General features: G+C 45.9%; 1 protein-coding gene across 1 annotated transcript in view; it reads left to right on the top strand.

Annotated features, from left to right (window-relative positions):
• The window catches only part of RBM33 (RNA binding motif protein 33), a 104513-nt gene that overhangs the window by 4254 nt on the left and 73713 nt on the right, over positions 1–26546 (top strand). The window contains exons 3-10 of the mRNA XM_056857126.1: positions 661–763; positions 3833–3881; positions 6192–6265; positions 7628–7940; positions 9570–9692; positions 17113–17284; positions 24006–24211; positions 25705–25966. Coding sequence (XP_056713104.1) covers positions 661–763; positions 3833–3881; positions 6192–6265; positions 7628–7940; positions 9570–9692; positions 17113–17284; positions 24006–24211; positions 25705–25966 — 1302 coding nt within the window. The remainder of the gene's footprint in view (positions 1–660; positions 764–3832; positions 3882–6191; positions 6266–7627; positions 7941–9569; positions 9693–17112; positions 17285–24005; positions 24212–25704; positions 25967–26546) is intronic.

Genomic DNA, 26546 nt, shown 5'->3' with positions numbered 1-26546 from the left:
TCTTAAGCATTATATTTCACACTTTTCTGAAATGAGGAAAAGCACTCCTACTTTTTATAGGATGTTACTTGTGATTATACTCCTTACTAGCAGTGATTTGGGTATATAGACATTTGAATGCTTCCCCCCACCATGCTAAACTGATTTAAAAGGGTTTAGATTATCCTGCTCTCAAAGTTTTCTGGCCGTGGATTATGAATACTCCAGGCAAGATATATTAGCAAGGAGAAATTGTGACTATGGAACCAGCTTTGCAAATAACTCACAAAAGTTACTGTGTATAGTGTTGTCAAGTTGTTTCTGACTTATGGTGACCCTATAAATTAATGACCCCCAAAACATCCTATTATTGATAGCCTTTCTCCAGTTTTACAAGCTGAAGGCCATGGCTTTCTTTTATTGAGTCAATCAATTTCATGTTAACTCTTAACATGTTAAGATTGTAGAAAATCCAGGGAAACCTTGGAAGGTGCACAAATGCACCACAAAGCAATGGGGAAGCAGGAAAAAAAATCCGCCTCCCAACACTATTGTACGTGAAGCAAATAACCAGTGCAGAAACAGTTTTGATGCATTATAGTTGATGCATTTTCTTTTCTGAGCCCGCCTTGCTGGGAATGAGGGCAGGCCATAAATGCAATTAATAAACAAATGTACTAGTCAGTATATGTCTTTTGTTAATAGATGATGACTTTGATCAATTTGATAAGCCGGGTGCAGAAAGATCTTGGAGGAGGAGAGCTGGAGATGATGACTGGGACAGGTAAGTTAATGAATTTCACATTGAGATGGTTTCTCCGGGATTCCATTCTGCATTCTTCAGTTTGGGTTTTAGCCTGGGTTTTTTTTTTAAGTACGCAGTTGTACATGCTAATAAAGTGTGTGCCTGCTGTGTATGTATCAGAAGCTGAATAGCAGGAAAACATGTACTTTATATGTACCCTGCTTTTCTCCCCAGTCGGAATCTAGTGCCACTTATTCTCTACTCCTCCATTTTATCCTCACTGTGAGAATAGGTCAGGCTGAGAATGTGTGTACCTGTTGTGAAGGGCTTAAGAGCCAGCGTGGTGTTGTGGTTAAGAGCAGTGGACTCTGATCTGGAGAACCGGGTTCAATTCCACACTGCTCCACATGAGCGGCGGAGGCTAATCTGGTGAACTGGATTAGTTTCCCTACTCCTACACACAAAGCCAGCTGGGTGACCTTGGGCTAGTCACACTCTCTCAGCCTCACCTACCTCCCAGGGTGTCTGTTGTGTGGAGGGGAAGGGAAGGTGATTGTATGCCAGTTTGAGTCTACATTAAGTGGTAGAGAGAGTCAGCATATAAAAACTAACTCCTCCTTCTCTTCCTCCTGCTGCTGTTTGGAGACATACCGTATTTTTCGCTCCATAGGACGCACCGCTCCATAAGACGCACCTAGTTTTTAGAGGAGGAAAACAAGAAAAAATCTTGTTTTCCTCCTCTAAAACTTGTCTTATGGAGGGTGCGTCAAGATGGCGCGAGCCCGCGTTCCCCGCGCCGACGGCCAGCTGGGAGGTGGGCAGGGCCACGCAGAGCACTTTCCAAGACCTCCCCCACCCCCGCCCGGCTTCTAGACACCATCCCAGGCAGCACAGAGGAGTTTAAAGATCCCCCCGCCCGGCTTCCAGGGACTCCCTGGAAGCCGGGCGGGGGGGTCTTTAAACTCCTCTGCGCTGCCATCCCAGGCAGCACAGAGGAGTTTAAAGATCCCCCCGCCCGGCTTCCAGGGACTCCCTGGAAGCCCGGCGGGGGGGTCTTGAAAGTGCTCTGCGCTGCTATCCCAGGCAGCTCAGAGGAGTTTAAAGACCCCCCCGCCGGGCTTCCAGGGACTCCCTGGAAGCCGGGCGGGGGGGGTCTTTAAACTCCTCTGCGCTGCCATCCCAGGCAGCACAGAGGAGTTTAAAGATCCCCCCGCCTGGCTTCCAGTCCCTGGAAGCCGGGTGGGGGGGTCTTTAAACTCCTCGCTGCCTGGGATGGCAGCACAGAGGTGTCCAAGCCGGCTCCCGGGGCTGCCTGGCTCTGCGCCACGCTGCCACTACGCTGGGTGGCTGGGAGCCCCGGGAGCCGGCTTGAACGCAGCCAGCCAGCTGGGGTGGGTGGGAGGCCCCTCCCAGCCGCCCAGCGCAGCGGCAGCGGGGCGCGGAGTCAGGCAGCCCCGGGAGCCGGCTTGAACGGCGTCCCCATCTGGCTGGCAGCAGCCGAGCCGGCTCCCGGGGCTGCCCGGCTCTGCGCCCCGCTGCCGCTGCGCTGGGCGGCTGGGAGGCCCCTCCCACCTCCCCAGCTGGCTGGCGCCATTTAAGCCGGCTCCCGGGGCTGCCCGACTCCGCGCCCCGCTGCCAGCCAGCTGGGGTGGGTTGGAGGCCCCTCCCAGCCGCGCAGCGGCAGTGGGGCGCAGAGCCGGGCAGCCCCGGGAGCCGGCTCGGCTGCTGCCAGCCAGCTGGGGACGCCGTTCAAGCCGGCTCCCGGGGCTGCCTGACTCCGCGCCCCGCTGCCGCTGCGCTGGGCGGCTGGGAGGGGCCTCCCACCCCAGCTGGCTGGCTGCATTCAAGCCGGCTCCCGGGGCTCCCAGCCACCCAGCGTAGTGGCAGCGGGGCGCAGAGCCGGGCAGCCCCGGGAGCCGGCTCGGGTGCTGCCAGCCAGCTGGGGGGGGGTGGGAGGCCCCTCCCACCTCCCCAGCTGGCTGGCGCCATTTAAGCCGGCTCCCGGGGCTGCCCGACTCCGCGCCCCGCTGCCGCTGCGCTGGGCGGCTGGGAGGGGCCTCCCACCCCCCAGCTGGCTGGCAGCAGCTGAGCCGGCTCCCGGGGCTGCCCTGCTCGGTGCCCCGCTGCCGCTGCACTGGGCGGCATTCAAGCCGGCTCCCTGGGCTGCCCGGCTCTGCACCCCGCTGCCGCTGCACGGCTGGGAGGGGCCTCCCGATGCCGGCCCTGGCGTCCCGGCTCCGTGCCCCTCTACCGCTGCGCTGGGGGGCTGGGAAGGGCCTCCCACCTCCCCCAGCTGGCTGGCGGCATTCCAGCCGGCCCCGGCGTCCTGGCTCAGTGCCCCGCTATCGCTGCGCTGGGGGGCTGGGAGGGGCCTCCCACCCCCCCAGCTGGCTGGCGGCATCCCAGCCGGCCCGGCGACCCAGCTCGGCACCCCGCTACCGCTGCATTCGCTCCATAAGACGCACTGACATTTCCCCTCACTTTTGAGGAGGAAAAAAGTGCGTCTTATGGAGCGAAAAATACGGTATTTGCTGCCTTGAGGAACCTAAATTGGGTGGAAAGGCGACGTAGAAATATTTTAAACAAATAATATGCTGCAAAACAGCATAAAATAGTGTCAGAGTAAGCTGGATTTTGCAGTTCGTTTCCAACTAAATGGGGAAGGGCTGTGGCTCAGTGGTAGAGCATCTGCTTGGCATGCAGAAGGTCCCAGGTTCAATCCCCGGCATCTCCAGTTAAAGGAACCAGGCAAATAGGTGATGTGAATAGACCTCTACCTGAGACCCTGGAGAGCTGCTGCTGGACTGAGTAGATAATACTGACTTTGATGGACCAAGGGCCTGACTCAGTAGGAGGAATACCTGGCAATTGAAAAATTGTACTCATCATTAACTTTTTGAGAAACTGCTGTATTCTCTTCCAGACTCCCACCTGTTATCTTAAATTGAGACTATACTGTATGTCTTCTGAAGAATTCTTTGTCAGTCATTTGAACAGCTCTAATGTTGCTTTTGACTTCTTCATGAGTACATATTGTGATTCTGTATAAAATCCTTGCTTCAGAAAGAGCTTATTCCCAGAGTATGTTTGTCTTTGTTTTTCTTTCAGTGAACTGGATGACGACTTGCTAGGAGAAGATTTACTGCCTGGCAAAAAGGTCAATAATAAACCCATTTGACGTGTGTGCATAAAGTGCTTGTGATGCATAAGGAATGTTTTACATGCACCTTTTACTTGTTAATGCTGGTTTTCTGTGCACTTTGAGTGCACTGATAACATCATCTGCTTGTGTTTTTTGAAATATGTGCTTTTATGTGGAAGCTTGAAAAGAGGAGAACAAATCTAGGCTCCATCAACATGTTACAACATAGTATTGCCAAAATTATTTACACTTAAAAACATTATTGAAAACATGTTGTATATGTGTACATAATACATTAGTGTTGTCTCCATTTAATGCTATAGATTGGTTTATGTAAACATTTTTATACTATACATTTTGAGTGAAACATTGTCTTGCCTTTTGCTTATTCATTAGTGTTCCCCCAAATTTCCCAATTTTTCCATTGAAAAAGTCCTTAGGCTTTTTTATGCTACACATTTGAGTGAGGCAAAGAAGCATTCCCAAGAAGAATTCTGTTCATACCAAAGGACATAAGAGTTTTTCAGTAGTCCCCAGAATTCCCAAATCTTCCATTGGGGAAGGGGAGGGGTCCTTGGGGAGAGTACCCCCCCCACACAGTTTTTCCAGTTTTCATCCAGTCCTTCACATCTGTCTCTAGATATTTCTAGCTTGCCTTCCTCTCGAATGAAGGTGTTTATTGATAGAACTTGAATGTGTAGCTGCACCTGCCAATTTAATTACTTCTTCCTCCTGCCCAACAAAACTAATTTCATGTACTAAGTTCATATGTTTTACTTAATAACTCTTAATACATGCCATTGAGACATGAGCCATTGTTGCTGAAGATGCAGCAGTTCCCATCAGAGGAGACACATAACTTAGTTTTTGGCAGAGTTTCTGGCATGATGTGAGTGTGACAAATTTGTCATTGGGTGGAGTTACCAAGAGAGAACTTGCAGTGGTCTGGAGTTAGAAATCAGTCGATAAATTCTGATATGTGGTTTATATGAAAACAAGTTGCTGCAGCTCTTTTTCACTAAAGCTTTGTTTCCTCAGAGGCAGATTTCTTCCTTAGTAGAAGAGTCCTTAGATCTATCCTATACCTGATCATATTTATTGTTTAGTTGAGCCACTAGGGTGGTTCTCGTGATTATTAAACGTCAAGTTCTTATTTGTGCGTGTTCTAATGAGACCATGGGTTAGATCCAATCTGGTTTTCTGCTGGTGAAAAAATAAGCGGTTGTTCCCTTTGACTACCAGAAAAGGCTACACTGAAGATCATGGGAACATTCTTAGACAAAAGATATGTGATATGGGGCTGTAATCAGTAGAAGAATTGGGTGAAATTGAAAAATCTGGCTAGATCCAGCCCCCCGTGGAGACTATTTTTCAATCTTCACTGTTGGAAGTTACGTTTGCGGCAGCATTCAGATGTTATGACAAGCTGCACTTAAACTCTGACAAAATAACCAGCACGAAGGCTCATGCAAAACACTAACAAATCTAAATACAAATGCTTTATTTGCCTGAATGCTACACCATTTGGAATAAGAGTGTCTTAATAGATGTTTGTATATACAACTGCCACGTATGTGTGTTTTTTGTATTTGTATTTAGATTTGTTAGTGTTTTGCATGAGCCTTCGTGCTGGTTATTTTGTTGGAGTTTCTATTTCAAAATAGGATATTATTTTTGAGTGCACTTAAACTCTGGGCACAGGCACATTTTGCTGCTGTGGTTGTGCATGCCCGTCGCTCCTCCCACCTTCCTCTCTTCTAGTATGCAGACATGTCACATTTGATCAAGTTCCAGTTTTCTGTGACATCTGGGTATAGGTTCTTGGATGGTGAGGGCTTTGTTCATACAGCACAAGCTAAGAAACGAAACTGGCTCGTTTGACGTACACAGACCCCCAATTCATGAGGTGCCTGTATTTGCATGTCATGGTGGAGTTTCATCAAGCCAGGAAGAGTTCATTCAAGTTCTGTATGCTAAAAGTAGGAAGTGGGAGGGAGGGGCGTATGTGAGCACAGCAGCAAGATGTGCTTGTGTTCAACTTTAATTGCATCTTGCTTTGACGTCCGAATGCAGTCTCTGTTTGGGGAGTTGTGAAATCTCCTTCAACCAACTGATTCATATTTTTTTCAGAATTGATGTTTGTTTCACTGATGGTCTGAAAGAAACAAAAATAATAGGGTAATATCTTGATTGATATTGATAATACCTTGTAAAAAAGTCCCAAGCATGAAGAGAAACCTTCTTTGCTACTCTGTTAAACCCTTATATATTGGGGTTATCTCAAGGACAATTTCTTCCTTTTCTTTTCTTTTTTTGTAATTTTAGACTCCAGATATGTCAGATGAAGAACTGAATGATGATCTTTTGCAGAGTGACAATGAAGAGGATCAACGTTTCAGGTTTGTCACTTTTTAAACCAGTAACTGGTTTTCTAGTTCAGTCCCTTGAATGAATTTTATTGCAATAATATAGCAGTGAATGTAATGTGCTTTAACCCTGAACAGAAGTGTGCTCATGCACAAGTGCTAGAGCTATGTAAAAGTGATATTTTAAAATAAGCTTTTACTTGTGACATTTTGAATAGGAATTCATTTTTCTTCTGGCTGAGGTTAAACATGTAAAGAGAGTACTAGGATTTCTAGATGCATTCTATATTGCTGTTAGACCTATTTAAGTATTTATCTTTTATTTTGAATTTTTGTAAGGATCAGCTTTCTTAAAAATATTTTGACTAAATTGTAGTTGGGCAGATTACTTCAAAACCTAATTCTGAGCTGGTGTGGTGGTTGAGTGGTGGTTAGGTACCGTGCACTCTAATCTGGAGAACCGGGTTTGATTCCCCACTACTCCACACGAGGGGCGGATTCTAATCTGGTGAACCGGGTTAGTTTCTCCACTCCTCCACATGAAGCCAGCTGGTTGACCTTGGGCTAGTCACAGCTCTCTTGGAGCCCCACCTACCTCACAGGGTGTATGTTGTGGGGAAAGGAAGGTGATTGTAAGCTGGTTTGATTCTTCCTTAATTGGTAGAGAAAGTCGGCATATAAAAACCAACTCTTATTATTATTATCATTTGCACTAATTTGTTCATCTCCATACTTCATATCATAGTTGTTGGAGAAAGAGCTATTCCTTATTGCTTTTGGAAAGCAAAGTAGATTAAACAAAAGTTATTGTAGCTGTGGATTTCTAGGTGGCTAACCGAATTAGCAACTGCTGAGCTGTTTGCTAGTGCAATCCTGGATAGGAGACTCGAGGCAGCTGTAGTTATGTAAGCTTTCTAGGACTCGATGCAAATTCCAGTGAAGGCTGTTCAAATGCACCCTTTAAAGAAGCATTAGTTCCTAAAAACAAAGAAAAGTATTGTAAAATAATTCAAACATTTGATATAGTAAAGAATGAGAAACTGACGTCGTAGTAGTGGTTCTCATGCTGTGCCTCTTTGTTAAAATGGGAATTAAAATTGAAAGCCGTTTGCTCGGTTAGTCTATAGAACCTCTTGCCAACTTAACCTGTTAGACCATCTGGTTGGTTTGATCCCTCTGCTCAAATAGCCTGCAGCTGGTGATAAGCTGTGATGGAAGTTTGCATTATGCTTTTGTGGCGTGGAGTCAAGTTGACACGTGGGCTATATTTTTTTCTCCTGGTTAATGAAGAAACTGAATTCTGCCCACACTACAGACTCCTCAGACCCTGCCCACAAAATACGGGTAACAGATCTTTTCATTTTATTCAGATTTCTGTATTTTATCTTAATACAGTACCCAGGATGTTTCGGTAAGTCTTAATACTACATCTGGCATGGTTACATCCTTTGAGCTCTCGGAGGGAGCCAACGATCCATCCATTGAACAAGATTCAGAATACGAACAAGGGGAGGATGAACTGGCTTACAACAAATCAGACATGCCTGAAGAATATGCTGAAGAGTACACAGAAGAAGGGCAGTATGAAGGCCCAGAGGCTGAACTAACAGAAGACCAAATAGAATATGGTGAAGATCAGGGAGAAGAAGAGATTTATAATGATGAAGTGCTAGATCTTGAAATCAATGAACCGCTAGATGAATTTCCAGTGAGTTTCTTTCTATTGTATTTCCTGAGATAACGTTGCTTCACGTGTCTAGGTTTTTAGACTGATCTGAAATCTGTTTACCTCCCTAGGGATGGGGGGGAAATTAGACCTATTATCACTGTCTGCCAGTTTCTTTATCTAGGCTGTGACAAAGTTTTGTGTTGACAGCTTGTTTGGCTGTAGGTAATGCTCCTTTGTCATTCTGGAAGGCAGTTGAGAATCATGACCTTGAGGATTGTATCCTTAAGGAAGAAAACAGCTTTGTGTGGTGGAGACACACAGCGAATTGTCAGGAGTACTTAATGCAAAAGCTTTTATCCGGGCTTTAGACAAGATCTGATAAAGTCCTTCGAAGGTGAAAAGATTATTGACCTGCTAAAGACATCTTTAAGGTGCTAATATTTGAAAGTGATTGATGTTCTGCTCATTCATCCTTTTTTTTTTTTTTTGTAACTGAGAACTGTCTCAACCTGAATAAAGAGATTGGAGGTTACTTCAGAAAATGTCATATGCATAATTGGTTCCCATTGAAGGGACTTGCTGAAGAGCTTGCTCTGACTTTAGTTGAAAGGTAGAACCAAAATATTTCGCAAGGCAAAATTGTGGGTTAGCAGATTAATTGGCAGCCGTTTAATTTTACCTTATTTCTTGTTTGTTCAGCGTCTACTACAGTCCAGCTATGATAGTTGACTGGATTTGTTAGTGTTTTTAAGTTGCTAGTAATATTGTCGAGAAACAAAGAAAATTAGATAAATTATTGGTGGAAGTATTTTTATTGCAGTGTATGGCTGCTCTTGAATTGACCAAACCCCTCCATAACCACAGTTGGAACAGCTGCATAAGGAAAAATATCATAACAGTTTGATGAATAGTTGTGTCTGACTAATTGTGTCTGACTTACCTTGTATTTTTAAGAGATTGCAGAGTGAAAAGATGACTGAATGTGTTGAAATAGCTTAGCTACACTAGTTGTCACTACAGCCTTCTGTTATATGTCTGTGGTAAAGGTTGGCACACACTGCTGGGGCCCAGGGCACCCTGTGTACGCTTTATCTCTTAAGAGATGAGCAGGTAGCTGTGGGACTGTGTGCCCCTTGCGCAAATTCTCGCTTGCCTTTCCTGGTCTGCCTGGTTCCACTTGGCTTGTGGAAGTTACAGGGAGATTCTTGTAAAAGGGGAGAGTTCTGTTGTTTTTATAGTCCACTTTTCAGCCTTAACAGTTGTCAAAAATATTTACAATAATTTTTTTAATGGTTTATTAAATGGGTTGCAGTAATTGGTGGCAGAGGTGTGTGTATGGGTCAGCCCTCTTTTCCAGCCTTGCAGTTGTTAACTGCTGAAATTGTTTTCTTGCTTAAAGGGGCAAGACTGGTTAGGCTGAAAAAAGTAGCCCCCCCTCCCCGAAGTGTTCTGCAGAGCAGATCCCTGTGATACCAGATGATGATCTTCTCTTTGTGTGTGTGTGTGGGGGGGGGGGTAAGGTTTTCTTCTTAGGTTGGGTTGAGGGAAGAAATGATCCCACAACCTTCCAGCCACTTTTCCAATTAAGAGATTGAGAGTTTTACAGTTGTACTTGGTTCTTAATAAATGAACGGGGTGGGGGGAATAACAATCTGCAATTTTTTATAGGATGAAGATTATATGCAGTCTTATGGTGAGCAGCAAGTAATGGAAGAACAAGAAGAATACGTAGCTGAAGAAGAATTGGGAGAAGTTGCTGACACCCAGACACCTGCAAATGAATCGGAAGAGGTATTTTTGGAGAGTTGAAATCCCGAATGAAAATGTTGTTTACTGGGTGGGATTTCAAGAGAGTCTGAAATTCACTATGCCGTTATGTTAAGGACAAATGCAAGCTGTTGCATCCCTGGCGCCAGTATTGCATCTTTGAAGTATAATAGTGCAAAGAAAAACTATTCTGTTCATCCTGGTGTTAGCCCTCCTTTTTAAAACGTGTTCCCTTGTGATATCAATGTCAGGATAGTCACAGTTCCTGTGAACACATGAAGCTGCCTTATACTGAATAAGACCCTGGGTCCATCAAATTCAGTACTGTCTACTCAGACTGACCCTGGCTCTCCAGAGTCTCAGGCAGAGGTCTTTCACATCACCTACCTGCCTGGTCCCTTTAACTGGAGATGCCGGGGATTGAACCTGGGACCTTCTGCCAAGCAGATGCTCTACCGTTGAGCCACAGCCCCTCCCTTAGTCACATTAGTGACTAAGCCTCAAAATGTTTTTCTTTCCCTAGTTTTCCTCGCCCCTACCCTTCTCATATGTTTAACTCCTATACCAGTGTTACCTTTGTGTTATGAGTTTGTGTTAAGAGAGAAGGGGAAATGCCCAAGACCTGGGCATTTGAAGTCATTTTTTTTTCACTACTTGAATATCTAGAATTGCTTTGAAAGATAAACATCAGTTTCCCTTGACTTAAAATTCAGAATTGTTAAGTAGCACTCCATAGTGAATGAATACTTATTTATTGTCGAAGGCTTTCACGGTCAGAGTTCATTGGTTCTTGTAGGTTATCCGGGCTGTGTGACCGTGGTCTTGGTATTTTCTTTCCTGATGTTTCGCCAGCAGCTGTGGCAGGCATCTTCAGAGGAGTAACACTGAGGAGTAACAGAGGAGAGACACTGTCCTTCAGTGTTACTCCTCTGAAGATGCCTGCCACAGCTGCTGGCGAAACGTCAGGAAAGAAAATACCAAGACCACGGTCACACAGCCCGGATAACCTACAGGAACCAATGAATACTTATTTATTTCCATATGAGACTATACATGGATAATATGCAACTACTATACCACCCTGCATGATGTTACAAACTCCTTGCTTTGTTTTCATCCTTTGTGTCTATATGGGAATTGACTTGTCCCTGAAGGAGGGCAGGGTGGTGTTGTGCTTAGAGGATGAGGCCAGGCTTGGGGAGATCTGGCTCAAATCCCCACTCTGTCATGAAAGTCCTATAAAAAGAGATTTGCCTAGCACATTTACTATCTTGTACCCTGTACACAAGTGCCTTAATTTTTTTTTAGTCACTCCAACTCTTTGAAATGAATCTAACATACATCTTTGATTATCTGCTTGGTAAATAGTTTTCATTCTTAACCAGCAGTTTTCAGTAAAGCCAGTTGGCTGTAAAAGCTTCTCCTTTCCTGGACTGTTGCATCTCTCTCCGTGCCGGAAGAGCCACATATGCAAGGGAGGTGCAGTCTCAAGCAAGGCCAAACCCTTTAATGAAAATGCCATGAACTGTATAGTACAAGAGTCCCGACACTTGACACTTCAAGACTTTTGGATAAGCTGACACCGTGCCCCCAGATGGGAGACAGGAAATTTAGAGCTACTTAGGGCAGCCATCCACGAGAAGACCAATTATCAACTGAGCAATAAGTTCATTTTTTGTCTGACGCGCTTATTTTTGCTTTCCTCTTCTAGAAGAGACTAGCTGCCACTCTTCTCTTTCACTGCCAGTATTTGAGGCAGAGGATTATATTACCTTTTGGATTTAAGGGTCTTCATCCTAGTTCTCAGGTTCTTTCCAACTAGGAAGTTGGAGCTTTATCTTAGATTGCGTGACAGGGAGGCAATTTTTCCCCTCCATGTTCTTAAGAAAACAAAAACTCAGCCCCTCCGCACCCAGGTTTGTTAGTGTTTTCTTCAGTCCTTTTGGTTCACTCAATGTTTAAAGCTGGTGGAGGAACAGTGTTTAAAGCATCTTCTGCATCACAAATCTTAATTTTATAACGAGCACAGATCAGCCAGCAATAGCATAATCAACAGCACATACAAAGCAATATGTACATACACTAAAAATCATAGCCTCGTTATAAACTAAGTTCCGTGTGATATGCATAATTAATAAAAATATATAACCAGGTCCTTCCTTATTAAACAAGCCAGAGCACAAAATGTACCCACCTTACAGATGGTTTCATTACCATGATATGAAAGGAGAAGGGACATATAAAACTTGTTGGATCTCCCTGGAAAATGGGATAGAACTGGGGTGATATGTAAGTATCAAAGTGTTATTTCAGGATTTCAGTGTGAGACATCTGCCATGTGCAAGCATTCATAACAGAACAGAATAAGAACACAGCCTGTGAACAACATGGCACTGGGTTGCATATAATTCCACGTGCGCATAACCTTGAATCATATTTCTTGTAACCGCATTGTACCAATGGTTTAGGTATCTTGGAATAATCCAAGCCCACCCTCTTGTGCAATGGCATGTGCATCGATAACCATCTACGCACCAAAGGGTTCATACCCTTTGCACTTCATAGTTCACTTTGCCTATTTCCATGCAAGACAGACATATCAGTGTGTGGTTTTTGTTGGCTCTTCTGGGTTGGAAAAAGAGCGAAAAGAGGAGAGAGACCGCTGTAAGAAAATGCAAAGGATACTAAATACCAGAGGCCACAAAAAGAAAAAGAACAATTGTACTTAAATGTGTAAAAACAAATTAACAGCATCACACCTACAAAATCACCACTGTTGCAGAAAACCTTTTATACAGGGCAGGCAATCCCAGTAAATTGTAACAGTTTCTTGGCAAGAACATATAGATTGTACAAGACTAAATGTCCAGATAACAAATTACAATAAATGTAACATTTTCTTAGCAAGAGAACACAAATTGTACAAGACTAAATGTCCAGATAACAAATGCAATGTCTTCACGATTTGCCAGCTAGTTAAGTCTCCCTTACAATACCTTCAGAATGATTTTTTTTCTGTGGGATTCCTGTTGGAAACTGGCCTTGTACAATTGTTGTGAACAGTCTGTTAAGAAACAAGAGTCACAGCATGTGCGATACAACATCTAAGCGGACTCATTACAGCAACGAAAATAAACACTGTTTGTATCAGCCTATCATAGAACACAAAGCGTGTAAATCATAAATCTGTAACAATTAAAATACAAGCTAGTTAATTGAGTAAAAAAGTGCAAAGAAAAGGAAGGATGCAACAAAGGGAAGTTAAAAAGCTCACAATTATAGTCTTAAAGATACCCGTGAACCAGCTTTTCACATACAGCTGTGATAACAGAGAGGCCAAGGTAAATGAGAATTATGTGTGAACTGAGTATTTGAAATTTAAAGGGACAGCAAGTGTGTAAAATTGCCTTGTCATGATGACTCAGATCTTTACAAGGCAGAAACCAAAAAGGAAAGTATCTCATATTACACAAAGGCAGTCAAATCCAAATCATCATTAAGGCCCTTGGGAATTAATCTGGCCAGTGTGAAAATCCAGAAGGCATCTCTGAAATATTAATTTATCAATATTGTGAAATTAACGAGGCCTGGACAGAATCTCCTCATTAATGAAAAAATTGAAATCAGTGGGTTGATGGTGTTTGTCACCAAAATGCATTACCAAAAGAGCTTCAAAGTTGAGTTACCTAATTTTATAACAATGTTTGGACAGGTTATTTTTCAAAGCATGTTTTGTTGCTCCCACATACAAGAGATTACATGGACATAGTAAGATGTAAACAACTCGAGCCCCTTAACTTCCTGTACATAATCCACTGTATCTTGACTTTCCACTGCACCCCCTTTATCAGCTAGCTTTATAATGATAGGAGTATCCTTACTGAGATTCTGCACTAAGAGATTATGTTTACATGATAAATTATTCCAGATATGTGTTAGTCCTTTTCCCAATTTCTCAGTATCCTGCATTACAGCCTTCTCAAATGTTAAAATATTAAAATTTTGGGTGGAGGGAATAAAGGTCTATGTAAAGTTTGTGAAACTGTAGAGGAGGATAATTCTGTATGCCATCTCACTTTGTAGCTGAAGCCATTGGCAACAGCTGAAATCTGTTTATTTTTAGTTATATTCTGCAAGAGTCTTTGCCTCGTGCTTTCTGATCAAGAAAGATAAACCACGTAGAACAGAACTTAGCAAAAACTTGGGGTGGACAGAAACGGGTTCACCTGGCACCTCTAACCGTGGTGTGGTGTAGTGGTTAGAGCATTAGACAAGAATCTGGGAGATCCAGGTTCAGATCTTCACTCTGCCATGGAAGCTTTTAGTGGGTGACCAGTCACACACACTCAGCCTAACCAACCTCACAGATTTGTTGTGAGGATAAAATGAAGCAGAGGAGAATGAGGTAAACCGCTTTGGATCCCCATTAGGGAGAAAGGCGGGATATAAATGAATTAAATAAAATACCCAGATATTAATAGGCAGTCATTTCACCATTGGCAAAGATGTGTTCCCAGTAGCTCACACCAGACAGCAAATCTAGTCCAGTTGAAGCTTCTGATTAGCCTTCAAAGGCTACCTCTCATAGAGCACATTGCAGATTATCAGAACATAGATAATCGTGGCCAATTCATGCCTTGTTAAGAGTGGGTTACATCCTGGGCATGATCTGCAAATATTGATCTACAAATACTCTAAAACTAAGAATTTGTTCGGGGGGCCCCTGCAGCTTCACCAAGAGTGATCTTCTTTACTACTACTGACTGACATTACTGACCAATAGTACCATAGGTAGTATCTGGGTTCATTTCTCTTTAGCCATCCCATTTCATCTCTGGACATCCACTCATCTCATCTTATTTGGTTCAAAAGGTAAAGCAGAGTATCAGAATATCAGTATTATTAGTAATGCCTCCTTGGATAGCCTCTCCCAGTGGTGTCATAGATGCTAAACAGTACAGGAGATAGAAGGGAACCTTGCGGCATCTTGTAACAATTCCCGGTGGTCTGGCAGTTGTCAGGTAGTACCACTTTCTTGCATTGATTGGGCAGCTAGCTCTGGAACCACAAGAGAGCAGTGCTGATTCTGATCTTGGCCACCTTAATCAAAAAGGTACCATCGTTGATAGACTCAAAAGCTGCTGAGTGGTCAAGTAGCAGCAGGGCCATGTTCCTGCCTCTCGGTGTTCAAGGCAACTAAAGCAGTTTAATTTAAAACTATGTTAGAAACTAGAATTAAGTGGATCTAGAACAGGGGTCCTCAAACTTTTTAAACAGGGCCAGTTCACTGTCCCTCAAACACTGTTAGGGGCCGGACTATAGTTTGAAAAAAATATGAACAAATTCCTATTCACACTGCACATATTTTATTTGTAGTTCACAAAAAATAAGAGAAACAATGCAATATTTAAAATGAAGAACGATTTTATTCAACATAAACTTATAATATTTCAATGGGAAGTATGGGCCTGCTTTTGACTAATGAGATGGTCAATATCCAGTTCCATATTTGTCGCTGCTAGCTGTAGCAAGGGATGCAAGTGTTCATCAGTTAGTCTGGATCTGGTTGGAGATTTCAGATGTTTCATTCGGAAATTAACAAATGCTGCTTAAAAACAGGGACTATTTGTTCAGTAGTGCTTTAATGCAAAAGGTCCATCTAGTTCAGCAGTCTTTTTCCAACAACAGCTTGCCAGGTGACTCTGGGAGTTCATAGTTCAAAGGGAACTACTGGAGGAGCCTGCATGGATCTGCAATTCTCCCCCATCAACCTAAGGATGCCAACTTGTTGGCTGCCCAGATACTTGCGCTTTGAGCAGCTGCATGGCTGGCAACGATCAGGAAGTGCCAGGTTGCAATCTACAGGTCTGCAACTCATCCCTTTAAAGCCCTTTCTGCAGAAGGAGAAGGGGCAGCTGCTGCATCTCTCACCTGGTCCTCCTTCAACACTGTTTTCTGCCTCCTTCTCCTGCCTGCTGAAAGAAGATGAACTGCACAGCAGGCAGGGGAAAGGAGGATGGACAAAAGAGCCAGAGGAGAAAAAGCTGCTATCACCCCACTGCATCAGGCCATTGAAAGGCACACTTTCTCCAGGCTGTGCAACCCAGGGCAAATCCTTTCCCACTTCTTGACTCTCCACACTAGGAAAAAAGCACCATCCGCTTCCCCTGCAGCGTTCCACCCATTATGCAGCTGTGGCAGGAGCCCTCTTAGGAGGGCCAGTCACACACTCTCAGCCTAACCTACCTCACAAGGTTGTCATGAGGATTCAGTGGAGGAGAGGAGAAGGACGTATGCTGCTTTGAGTCCCCGAGGGGGAGAAAGGCAGGGGATGAAATTAGTAAGTAAATAAATAAATAAAAAAGTTGCCCACCTCCCAGCAGAGCGGCCAACTTTTGAAGAAGCCCCGTGAAAGGGGGGGCTGACCTGCAGCGGGCAGGCTCGGATGTTTTGCTCCATGCCAGGATTTCTGCAGATCACACCCCACCTAACAGGCCAATGCGAATTTGGCAACATGACTCCCGGACCAATAATACACCCCCCCACCCTGCACACACCCCTTCCTTCCCTCATTAGCTCCAAAGGCGTCTAATGCACAACTCCCCCCCTCCTAAACCCCATACACGCCCCCTCCTGCCCTACCTTGCAGAGAAAGACATATTCACTTGTATACATATTCACACATGCCAGTCGCGCGTCACCTGCCACCCGCTCGCCTGTCGGCCGCCCCGCTACCCCTACCTCCCCACGCTTCTCTCCCCCCCAACGCACCATGGAGGCGTCATTCCAGACAAGCCGGACCCGAAAAACGAAAATTTTTCCTCTCGTTTTTTCCCTCCAATCTCGGCTCTACGGCCAGCCACACCCGCACCTCGCAGGCTTAAACGGCGCATGCGCGTCGCTTTGCATGCCGGGACTTGAAGTCCCAGGGCCTCACCGCCCGCCACACAGTACAGTTGATTGCTTTCTTGCCGCCCACGTCCGTTTAACCTTTTTGTTTTTGCAGGAGGGTGGCTGTGTGTAGGGAGCTGGGAGGAAGTGACCGGTTAAAGGGGCTGGGTTCAGGAACCTGATGGGCCGGATCCGGCCTGCGGGCCGTAGTTTGAGGACCCCTGATCTAGAAGATAATCCAGACTCATCTGAGAAAGTGTGGAACAGTCCAGCCTGTACACACTCAAGGAGTTTGCCCAGAAAAGGATATCTGCCACTAGCCTATAGTTACTCAGATCATTTGGGTCTAGGGAGGACACTATTCAAAACAGGCTTCATGATTACCTCCTTTCAGATGATTGGATCTTCAAGAGATCGTTGCATGCAGTGTGCTGCATATATGATGCTGTGAATTATGGTCTTGATACTCAACAACCTGTGCTTTAGCCTTAACTCTGCTGTACTGAAAAAAATTGACAGGTCTGTAATTCATTCATGTTCTATTATGTTCCAGGCAGTTATGGATAATCTGGAACTTCAAGAGGAACCCAAAGAAGAGTCTGATGAGGAAGATGATGATGATGAAGAGTCTGGTCGATTACGCTTCAAAACTGAACGGAAGGAAGGAACAATCATTAGGCTATCAGATGTCACAAGAGAACGAAGAAACATTCCAGAAACCTTGGGTAAGATTTGGGGAGGGGCTAGGGTTGTAGGTTTTTTTAATTAAAGCAAACAGTAATGAATCATAAATAAAGTTTTGCTGTCAAAGGTTAAGATGATGCGAATACAAGGTGAGTTGGTCTTAATCTTCATTAATTAACATTTGTATCTGCTTGAGCTTCAGTATTCTCAAGAATACCCTCTTTATGTATTATATGCGGTAGTATTTTATGGATTTTGTGACGGTTATTTTAGACTAAGCTTTTTTGTAAGCTGCCCTGGATAAAAGTGAAGCCGAGGTGCTGTATTACGTGAATCCTTCCTAAAAATATTATTCTTAGCTTGGTATTGATAGGATGATTTAATTCCAGATAATGTTGACTTTGTCTGAGACTGTTACTGGGTGCAAAATGAGAAGCTGTTTGAAGGAAAAGATTTAAATATGTGGTAAAAGTCATGTTTGGCTTATAAGCTATAGATCTTTGAAGCAGTTTTACATAAGTAAAAAGACACATTCTGGTTATATCTGGATGTGTCTTGTCATTCCTAATTTGAGAACAAACGGGTTTTCTTCTAGGGTGACACCCAGTGTGCGCTTAGCATGGGGTATCGTCTCTTTTTCTTTTTTCCTCTCCTGGAAGGCTTGGCTGATTAACAATGATAACTGAAAGAAATCTAAGACTCATGTTGTCATCATAGTGAGGTGGAACCAGCAGGATTACTAATAAATTATTTACACTCCCAGTGTGTCATCTTGAGAGAGTACATGCAAACAAGCATCCTTCTGAGATATTCTCAGCTTCAAGATCAGTACAAAGACATTGTGGAGTTGGCAAACTGAATTTGTGCTGTGAACTGATATATCCCAACGTGCAGCAGATTTAGGGGTGTGTTGTGTTAAGTTACTACAGCTGTGGGTGAGGCACATTATTTGGGGAGGGACTGTGGCTCAATGGTAGAGCATCTGCTTGGCATGCAAAAGGTCCCAGGTTCAATCCTCAGCATCTCCAGTTAAAGGGACTAGGCAGACCCTGGAGAGCCGCTACTGCTCTGAGTAGACAATACTGACTTTGATGGACCCAGGGTCTGATGCAGTATAAAGCAGCGTCATGTGTTCATGTGCTTCATAAAACTGCTTTGTGAGAACTGTAGCTGGAAGGTGGAACCTAAATATTGTTAATGTCGTAATCCAACAGCACTTTATGGCTTGATTTTGTGGTCTAGAAATGCCTGTGGGCCACCTCACACACGACACATTTGTCACACAGTGTAGGAAGGTGAATACATCTGCACCATTGTGAGATGAATGTACACATTTATTTCACTTTGTGTTTCCGATGCCAGGGGGAGGGGGGGGCTGTCCATTGGAGTGTGATCCACTAAGCCAGTTTTTAAGCTCTTACTGCCTGTCTTTGTTAGATTCCCATTTGAGGCTGTGGTTTTGTGGAGCGGCAGCATGCGCAAGAGCTCTGTTGGGATATTTTAGCATGCATAGCAGAGAACATAATGGATATTGAAGCCAGGGGATTGGAAGCAGTTTGATTCATAGGTACCAGCATTACATTTTTATACACCAGCTCTGCACGAAGCTGAATAATGATGTCAGATTTCCAGGCTACATTGACAGACGTTGCCTGGGATTGTGTAGGTATCATCCAGTCCTTTTTGCTGTCTTTTTTAAACTGTAGAGCAGGGGTGGGGAACCTTTTTCCTGCCAAGGGCCATTTGCATATTTATAACATCAATCGGGGGCCATACCGAACATTGATCTCCCCGCGGGGGTGGGTGGGCGGGGGGGAGGCTAGGGTTGCCAAGTTCCTCTTCACCATGAGTGGGAGGTGTTTTGGGTGGTGCCTGAGGAGGACGGCGTTTGGGGAGGGACTTCAGTGCTATAGAGTCCAATTGCCAAAGTGGCCATTTTATCCAGGGGAACTGATCTCTATTGGCTGGAGATCACTTGTAATAGCAGATCTCCAGCTAGTACCTGGAGATTGGCAACCCTAGTTCCTTACTGTTTTCTCTCTACATATCAAGATAAATGGAAAGGTGTTTGGAGGGTGGCTTGTGGGCAGTTCAATGGTGGAATAGGACTGCACGCCCCTCCACCCGAGGGTGCTGGAGAAGCCACCGGAAAGAGGGAAAGAAAAGAGAGAGGGAGAGAGATAGGGAGAGAAAGAAATGGAGCAAGGGAGAAAAAGAAAGAAAAGTAGGGAAAGAAAAGGACGGAGGGAGACAGGAAGAGGCTGGGAGAGGGCAGCTGTCAGTGGGGCAGGACGCCAAGCCTCCGCGGGAAGGGAAGGGTCTCCCGGTGCCCCGTGCGCTGTGGGCTGTTTTGCGCGCGCGCCCCCCCACTTCTCTGCTGAGGGGGGAGAAGGCGGGGGGCCATGTGTGTGTTTGGAAAAAGCGGGAAGGCTTTTTCTGTCTCTGGCCATTCATGCACCGGAGGTTTTGCCTTGGATTTGCCGCTCTCCAGATGCACATTTCCCCCCCCTCCAAATTCTCAAAACTCTGCATGGGGGCTTATTGATGAGTTTTGAGAATTCGGATGGGGAAATGTGCATCTGGAGAGCGGCAAATCCAAGGCAAAACCTCCGGTGCATGAATGGCCAGAGACAGAAAAAGCCTTCCCACTTTTTCCAAACACACACACACGGCCCCCCGCCTCCTCCCCCCTCAGCAGAGAAGGGGGGCGCGCAGAACAGCCCGTAGCGCACAGGGCGCCGGGAGACCCTTCTCTTCCCACGGAGGCTCAGCGTCCTGCCCCGCTGACAGCTGCCCCCTCGCAGCCGGGTCCACCGCCAGCAAGGAGGGAGGGAGGGGCCCCAGAGCCTCCGCCCGCCCGACTTCCTTCCCTGCGGCTCGCCAGCCACCAGCCTGACCACCGTGCCCTTCGCCTGTGGGCCGTGCCGGGCCCCACTGCCTCCCACGTGCCTGGAGCGAGCAGCAGGAGGAGGATCCCACTCCCGGCTGGGCCTCGCCGCCACCTCCTCCACCCACCCCTTTCAGAGGAGGCCCGTCTGGCACGGAGGGAAGGAGGGAGGGAGCCCAGCCCAGCGCCCCTCTCTGCCTGCCTGCCTGCCTGGCTTGCCCAGGCCCCTAAGCCCCCCGCCCAGGGGGGGAACTCCCACCGGCCGGCCTGCCCTGAGGGGGGCTCCTTCCTACCCACTTGCGAGGGGGGATGTGGCGGTGGGGCACAGCTTCAGTCTTGTGAGAGGCGAGCGGAGTGGGGCAGAGCCTTCTTCGCGCCCGCCAGCCACGCCCCTCCCCTTGCACAGGCCCAGAGGGCGCCGGAGAAGCCGCCGGCCATACCGAGTGCTGGCACTTGGCTTCTGTTCCCCACTCGCCCGGCTATCTGCGCCCGCTCCAGCGGTGGCAACGGCGGCGGCTTCTGCAGGAGAGTCCGCGGGTCTCAGCCAATGATGTCGCGGGCCGGATCTGGCCCGCGGGCCGGAGGTTCCTCACCCCTGCTGTAGAGCAATTCATCCATACTCCTTATTCTCATAAATGGAACATCAGGGAACTGCTCTCAAGGGTTCCACTCAGCTGGAAAAGTTCTGGCTAAGGGAGGTTTATTAATGTTACTAACACAGGTTAGCTGTCCTATTCCCTTTATGAAAGCCCTTTCATTTTTTTGGGGGGGGGGCTCTTCTTGGGATGTTTGGCAATTTTAATTATGGGGTTGATCTTTTACCATAGTCTTTCAGGCTTCTAGCCTGAACTTTTGAGACTCGCTTTAGACTGTGCAGTGTGTTATGTGGTTTTTAATGCTTTAATGCTTTAATGTTTTTAATGTTTAATGTTTAAACAAATTAATGAATTTCAAGACATTTTATTTATTTATTATGTTTTACTAAGGGCACTTTCAGACATGCTGAATACCGTATATACCCGTGTATAAGCCGACCCGCGTATAAGCCGAGGTGCCTAATTTCTCCCCAAAAATGGGGAAAAATTAGGCACCCGCGTATAAGCCGAGGGTCGGCTTATAACCCCTCCCCCCCCGCAGACTTACCTTCTGGGCTCCTGGCGGAGGCGGAGCAGCCTCCCTGCGGCCGCAGGGGGCCTCTGGAGGCCGCTCCTGGCCGGGAGAAGGCGGCGGGGGCGGCTGAGCACCCTCCCCGCGGCCGCAGGGAGGCTTTGGAGGCCCCACCCGGCCGGGAGAAGGCGGCGGAGGCGGCTGAGCGCCCTCCCCGTGGCCGCAGGGGGGCTTTGGAGGCCCCTCCCGGCCGGGAGAATGCGGCGGGGGCGGCTGAGCGTCCTCCCCGTGGCCGCAGGGGGGCTTTGGAGGCCCCTCCCGGCCGGGAGAAGGCGGCGGGGGCGGCTGAGCGCCCTCCCCGCGGCCGCAGGGGGGCTCTGGAGGCCCCTCCCGGCCGGGAGAAGGCGGCGGGGGCGGCTGAGCGCCCTCCCCGCGGCCGCAGGGTGGCTCTGGAGGCCCCTCCCGGCCGGGAGAAGGCGGCGGGGGCGGCTGAGCGCCCTCCCCGCTGCCGCAGGGGGGCTCTGGAGGCCGCTCCTGGCCTGGAAAAGATGGCGGCGGTAAGTTCCCCCCTCCCTCCCCCCCTCCCCTCCCCTACCGTATTGACCCGCGTATAAGCCGAAGCCCGCTTTTTCAGCCCTTTTTTTGGGCTGAAAAACTCGGCTTATACGCGAGTATATACGGTAAGTGCACTTTCCACTTTCAATGCACTTTGAAGCTGGATTTTATTGTGTGAACTGGCAAAATCCACTTGCAAATGATCGTTAAAATGTACTGAAAGTGGATTGAAAGTGCATTATTTGGCATGTGTGAAAGTGCCCTTAGTAAGTGGCTTCAAACAGGTTCTTTGGAGAGGCAGGATAAAGATTTTCTAATAAATTAGACCAGCTGTGGTGACAAAGAGTACCCAGTTTGCTGGGGGGAAGGTTTACACGACTGGGGAAGGCAATGGCAAACCACCCTATAAACATAGTCTGCCTAGTAAACGTCAGGATGTGACGTCACCCATGGGTCAGGAATGACCCAGTGCTTGCACAGGAGACTACCTTTACCTTTATGGTGACACAACAACATGGGCCCATCTGTTCTGGTTCATGTGGAGTCTATGAAAAATTCTTCAGAAGATTTATAAATATAAGTTAAGGGTACTTATTGATATGTGTGCTGCAGTAAGAATGTTATACTTTGAAAATAATTTTAAATGCAGTATTTTAAAGTCTTCCAGTTAATTGTGCGATTTACAGCTAAGTTTTTCTTTGATAAAACGTTGTCAGCCGGAGCCTCCAAAATCTGCTGTAATTGATGTCCATTAGGAGTCAACTTAATAGGAGTAAAGTATATAGTGGAACTGGCATAATAAATATTACTTTTTCTCATTACTGATTGCTCTTAATAGGAATAATGGTATAAAAATGAAACTTGGTTGTATAGCTACATTTCCTTACTTTAAAATCTAGACATAAGTTGAGAAAACACTTAAAAGAGAAATTAATATTTCAGTTGAAATTACAAACGTAATTTCCCTCCTGTCACTTTTAGGTGACCTTTTGTGACAGCTTGTCTCTATTGGAGGAAAGCATTCTTACTTGCTGATTAAAGATGTCATTTGAAACCATTTTATTACCAAGGGTGGCAAAATGAATCTTGACACTTGGAGGCACTAGAAAAATAATTGCTGATTCATTGCATTAGGTGTGTGAAAGGATTCTGCAGTCGAGACGGTGTCTGTGCTGGCAAAAATATGTTAAATATTTTCATCATGAATGGAATGGAGGCAGCGCCTGCCTTTGCAAACAGAAAGGGAAATCTCTTGTCTTGGAAGGGTTTTAGGTGAGGTAGGTTGCGTAGCACAAGTGTAAAATGGGGGCTGACTTGGAGCCGGAGAGGCCTGTGCTTTGCAATGATAGCTGGAATAGCCTCCCAGAAGAAGTCAAGTAACATTTGAGTATTTACAAGGGGTTGCAAGATCTTTTCAAAAGGGTTTTTAGACAATGACAGCTGAATCTCCTACCACTGGAGTGTACTCTTGGTTTTATGGGCAAGAGAATTGTTTGCCTGGTCAGAAGATAAGCCAGAATTAGTAGCATACTTTGATAATTTTATTTAAAAAATATGTCTTTGTTTACTTCGTATCCTGTTGTTCTGTACCCTTTCTGTTTCAAATTGTAATAAAAACAAATTGTCATTTCTCCAGGAATTTCTTGAGCTTTACTTAAACTGGAAGGGAAAGCAGGGACTAAAATTGAAATTAAAAAAAAATAGAGGTGGTTATCAGGCCAGACACTAAGAATGGCAGTGGGATCAGCCTCCTGTGAATCTAGTGATTTTTTTGCCCATTAGTAGCTATATGTTCTCAATGTACATTAGTTGTCATAATGAGGCAGAGACACACAAGGAATTTAATACAAAGAGTTTCAAATTTAGATCTTGAAATCCCAACAACTGTTATATACTGCTTATCTTCCCAAAGCCAAACTTAGTTAAATTTGGGGGGTGGGGGTGGGAACCTGTTTTTAAATTCAGTAACTTGCTATGGGAAGGGGGACTACTTTGAAAAGAACAGAAAAATGTATTTGCAAATTAACGCATTTGCAAATTAAAAGGATATAAGGAAATGATTATGTGAATTAAATGTAAGTCAGTCGTCTTGGGGTGCATGCCATATTATCGAAGGGGGTAGTGTAATTCTATCATGGCAACAGTCAAAATGTTGATTGCTCTTTTAATCCTTCTGGCAAATACCAATTGTGCCCACCTCTCTCATACACTAGAACTTTCCGCAGAAGCCAAAGCAGCATTACTTGAATTCGAAGAGCGGGAACGGCAGCATAAGCAGGGGCGCTATGGCTCGAGAAGAGGAGGAAGGCGAGGAGGGCCTTTGATGTGTTATGGAATGGGAGAACAAAGAAGAGACCACGAACGGGGCAGACTGAAGGATCACCGGCCTGCGCTGCTGGCAACCCAACCAACCGTTACGGTACCCTTAATACTCTGCTGGTTTGGTGCCCATCCTTACTGCCCCACTTCTAAACAATGAGGGATTTTTAAAATATAGATTAATAGAGTTGGGAGGGGCCATACAGGCCAACTAGTCCAACCCCCTGCTCAATGCAGGATCAGCCCTATCGTATCCTAGAGCATCTCTGACAAGTGCTTATCCAGCTCTTCTTAATGACTGTCAGTGAGGGGGAGCTCACCACCTCCCTAGGTAACTGATTCCAATGTCAAACAACTCTTACTGTAAAAAAAATTTTCCCTAATATCCAGCCGGTACCTCTCTGCCCGCAATTTGAACCCATTATTGCGAGTCCTATCCTCTGCTGCCAACAGGAACAGCTCCCTGCCCTCCTCTAAGCCCTTCAAATACTTAAAGAGAGCAATCATGTCCCCCCTCAACCTCCTGTTCTCTAGACTAAACGTTCCCAACTCCCTCAGCCTTTCCTCGTAGGGCCTGGTCTCCACAAGCTAAGCCACTATTGCCAACAGAGTGCTTAGAGAGCCAGCGTGGTGTGGTGGTTAAGAGCTGTGGTTTAGAGCGGTGGACTCTGATCTGAAGAACCGGGTTTGATTCCCCACACCTCCACATGAGTGGCCGAGGCTAATCTGGTGAGCTGGATTGGTTTCCCCACTCCTACACATGAAGCCAGCTGGGTGACCTTGGGCTAGTCACAAACTCTCAGCCCCACCTACCTCACAGGGTGTCTGTTGTGGGGAGGAGAAGGGAAGGTGATTGTAAGCCGGTTTGAGTCTCCCTTAAGTGGGAGAGAAAGTCGGCATATAAAAACCAACTGTTCTTCTTCTTGATCTTCTAGATGTAATCTGTGTTTGGGCAGAGAACATGCCATTTTAGGGATGTTCTAAGTATCTTGGGGGAGGATATATGCGTGACATATAAGCAAGCACCCTGCTGGATTAGACTAAGGTCTCGTCTGGTCCAGCATCCTATTTCCAACAGCAGTCGAGTAGAATGAAAAACATACAAGTAGGCAAGAAGGCCAAGAGTGTCCTCCCACTTTTGCCACCGCAGGTAGAATTCAGAGGAATTCTGCCTCTGGACATGGAGTTTCTACTTATTTGTCAGAGCTACTACCTGTTGATAGATCTATCTTCAGTGCATTTATACAACCTCCTTTAATTATGAACACATGAAGCTGCCTTACACTGAGTCAGACCCTTGGTCCATCAAAGTCAGTATTGTCTACTCAGACTGGCAGCGACTCTTCAGGGTCTCAGGCACATCACCTACTCCTTCACATCTCACCTACTTGCCTAGTCCCTTAAGCTGGAGATGCTGGGAATTAAACCTGGGACCTTCTACATGCCTCACAGATGCTCTACCACTGAGCCACGGCCCCCTCCCCTCTCAGGAAGTCCCCTATGTTCTTCTGCGGGGTAGGGGTGGTGTTTTCATTAACGCAAAAATGATGTAATTTCAAGCAATTCTGATTTTTATTTGCTTTGTCATTTCAGTCTCATTCACAACGGATGTTTCCTCATCAACAGCCCATCAGGAATCTGTTCCAGCAGCAGCAGCAGCAGCCACCGTTGCAGGGTCTGCTTCCGATACCCCCCCAGCATCATACACCCCCGCCTCCCCCTCAAGGGATGCATCTGCCACCACAGCTAGAAACTCCAAGGATACTCATGACTCCTCCTCCAGCAACCTCTCAGCAGCCAAAGAATATACACATCAACCCACACTTCAAAGGGACTGTTGTAACTCCCGTACAAGGTGAGGTTTTTTTCAAGAGGACCCGTGCATTTTATTTATTGGTTTAGAAATACAGGTTGAGTGTCCCTTATCCGGACATGCGGTATCCGGACTGACCCGAAAACCGGACTTTCTGAGTCGGCATGCAGGCATTACTCTCAGGCCCTCAGCAGCACTCCCAATTTGCTTTCTGATGGTTCAGTGTACACAAAACTATTGAAAATATTGTTTAAAATTACATTCAGGCTATTTGTATAAAGTGTATACTCTCTCTCTCTCTCTCTCTCTCTCTCTCTCTCTCTCTCTCTCTCTCTCTCTCTCTCTCTCTCTCTCTCTCTCTCTCTCTCTCTCTCTCTATATATATATATTATAATATAATATAATATAATATAATATAATATAATATAATATAATAATTTTAAAAAAACCATAAATGCATTTTGTGTTTAGACTTGGGTTCCATCCCCAAGGTATCTCGTTATGTATATGCAAATATTCCAACACACGGAAAGATCCAAAAGATCTGCTGGTCCCAAGCAGTCCAGATAAGGGATACTCAACCTGTATTAGTCTCTAGTCATTTAGCTAATAACAGCTCTTG

The sequence above is a fragment of the Euleptes europaea genome, chromosome 11 (assembly GCF_029931775.1).
Source record: "Euleptes europaea isolate rEulEur1 chromosome 11, rEulEur1.hap1, whole genome shotgun sequence".
Lineage (NCBI taxonomy): Eukaryota > Metazoa > Chordata > Lepidosauria > Squamata > Sphaerodactylidae > Euleptes > Euleptes europaea.
Note: the sequence above shows the minus strand (reverse complement) of the source record. Positions and strands in the feature narration are given on the sequence as shown.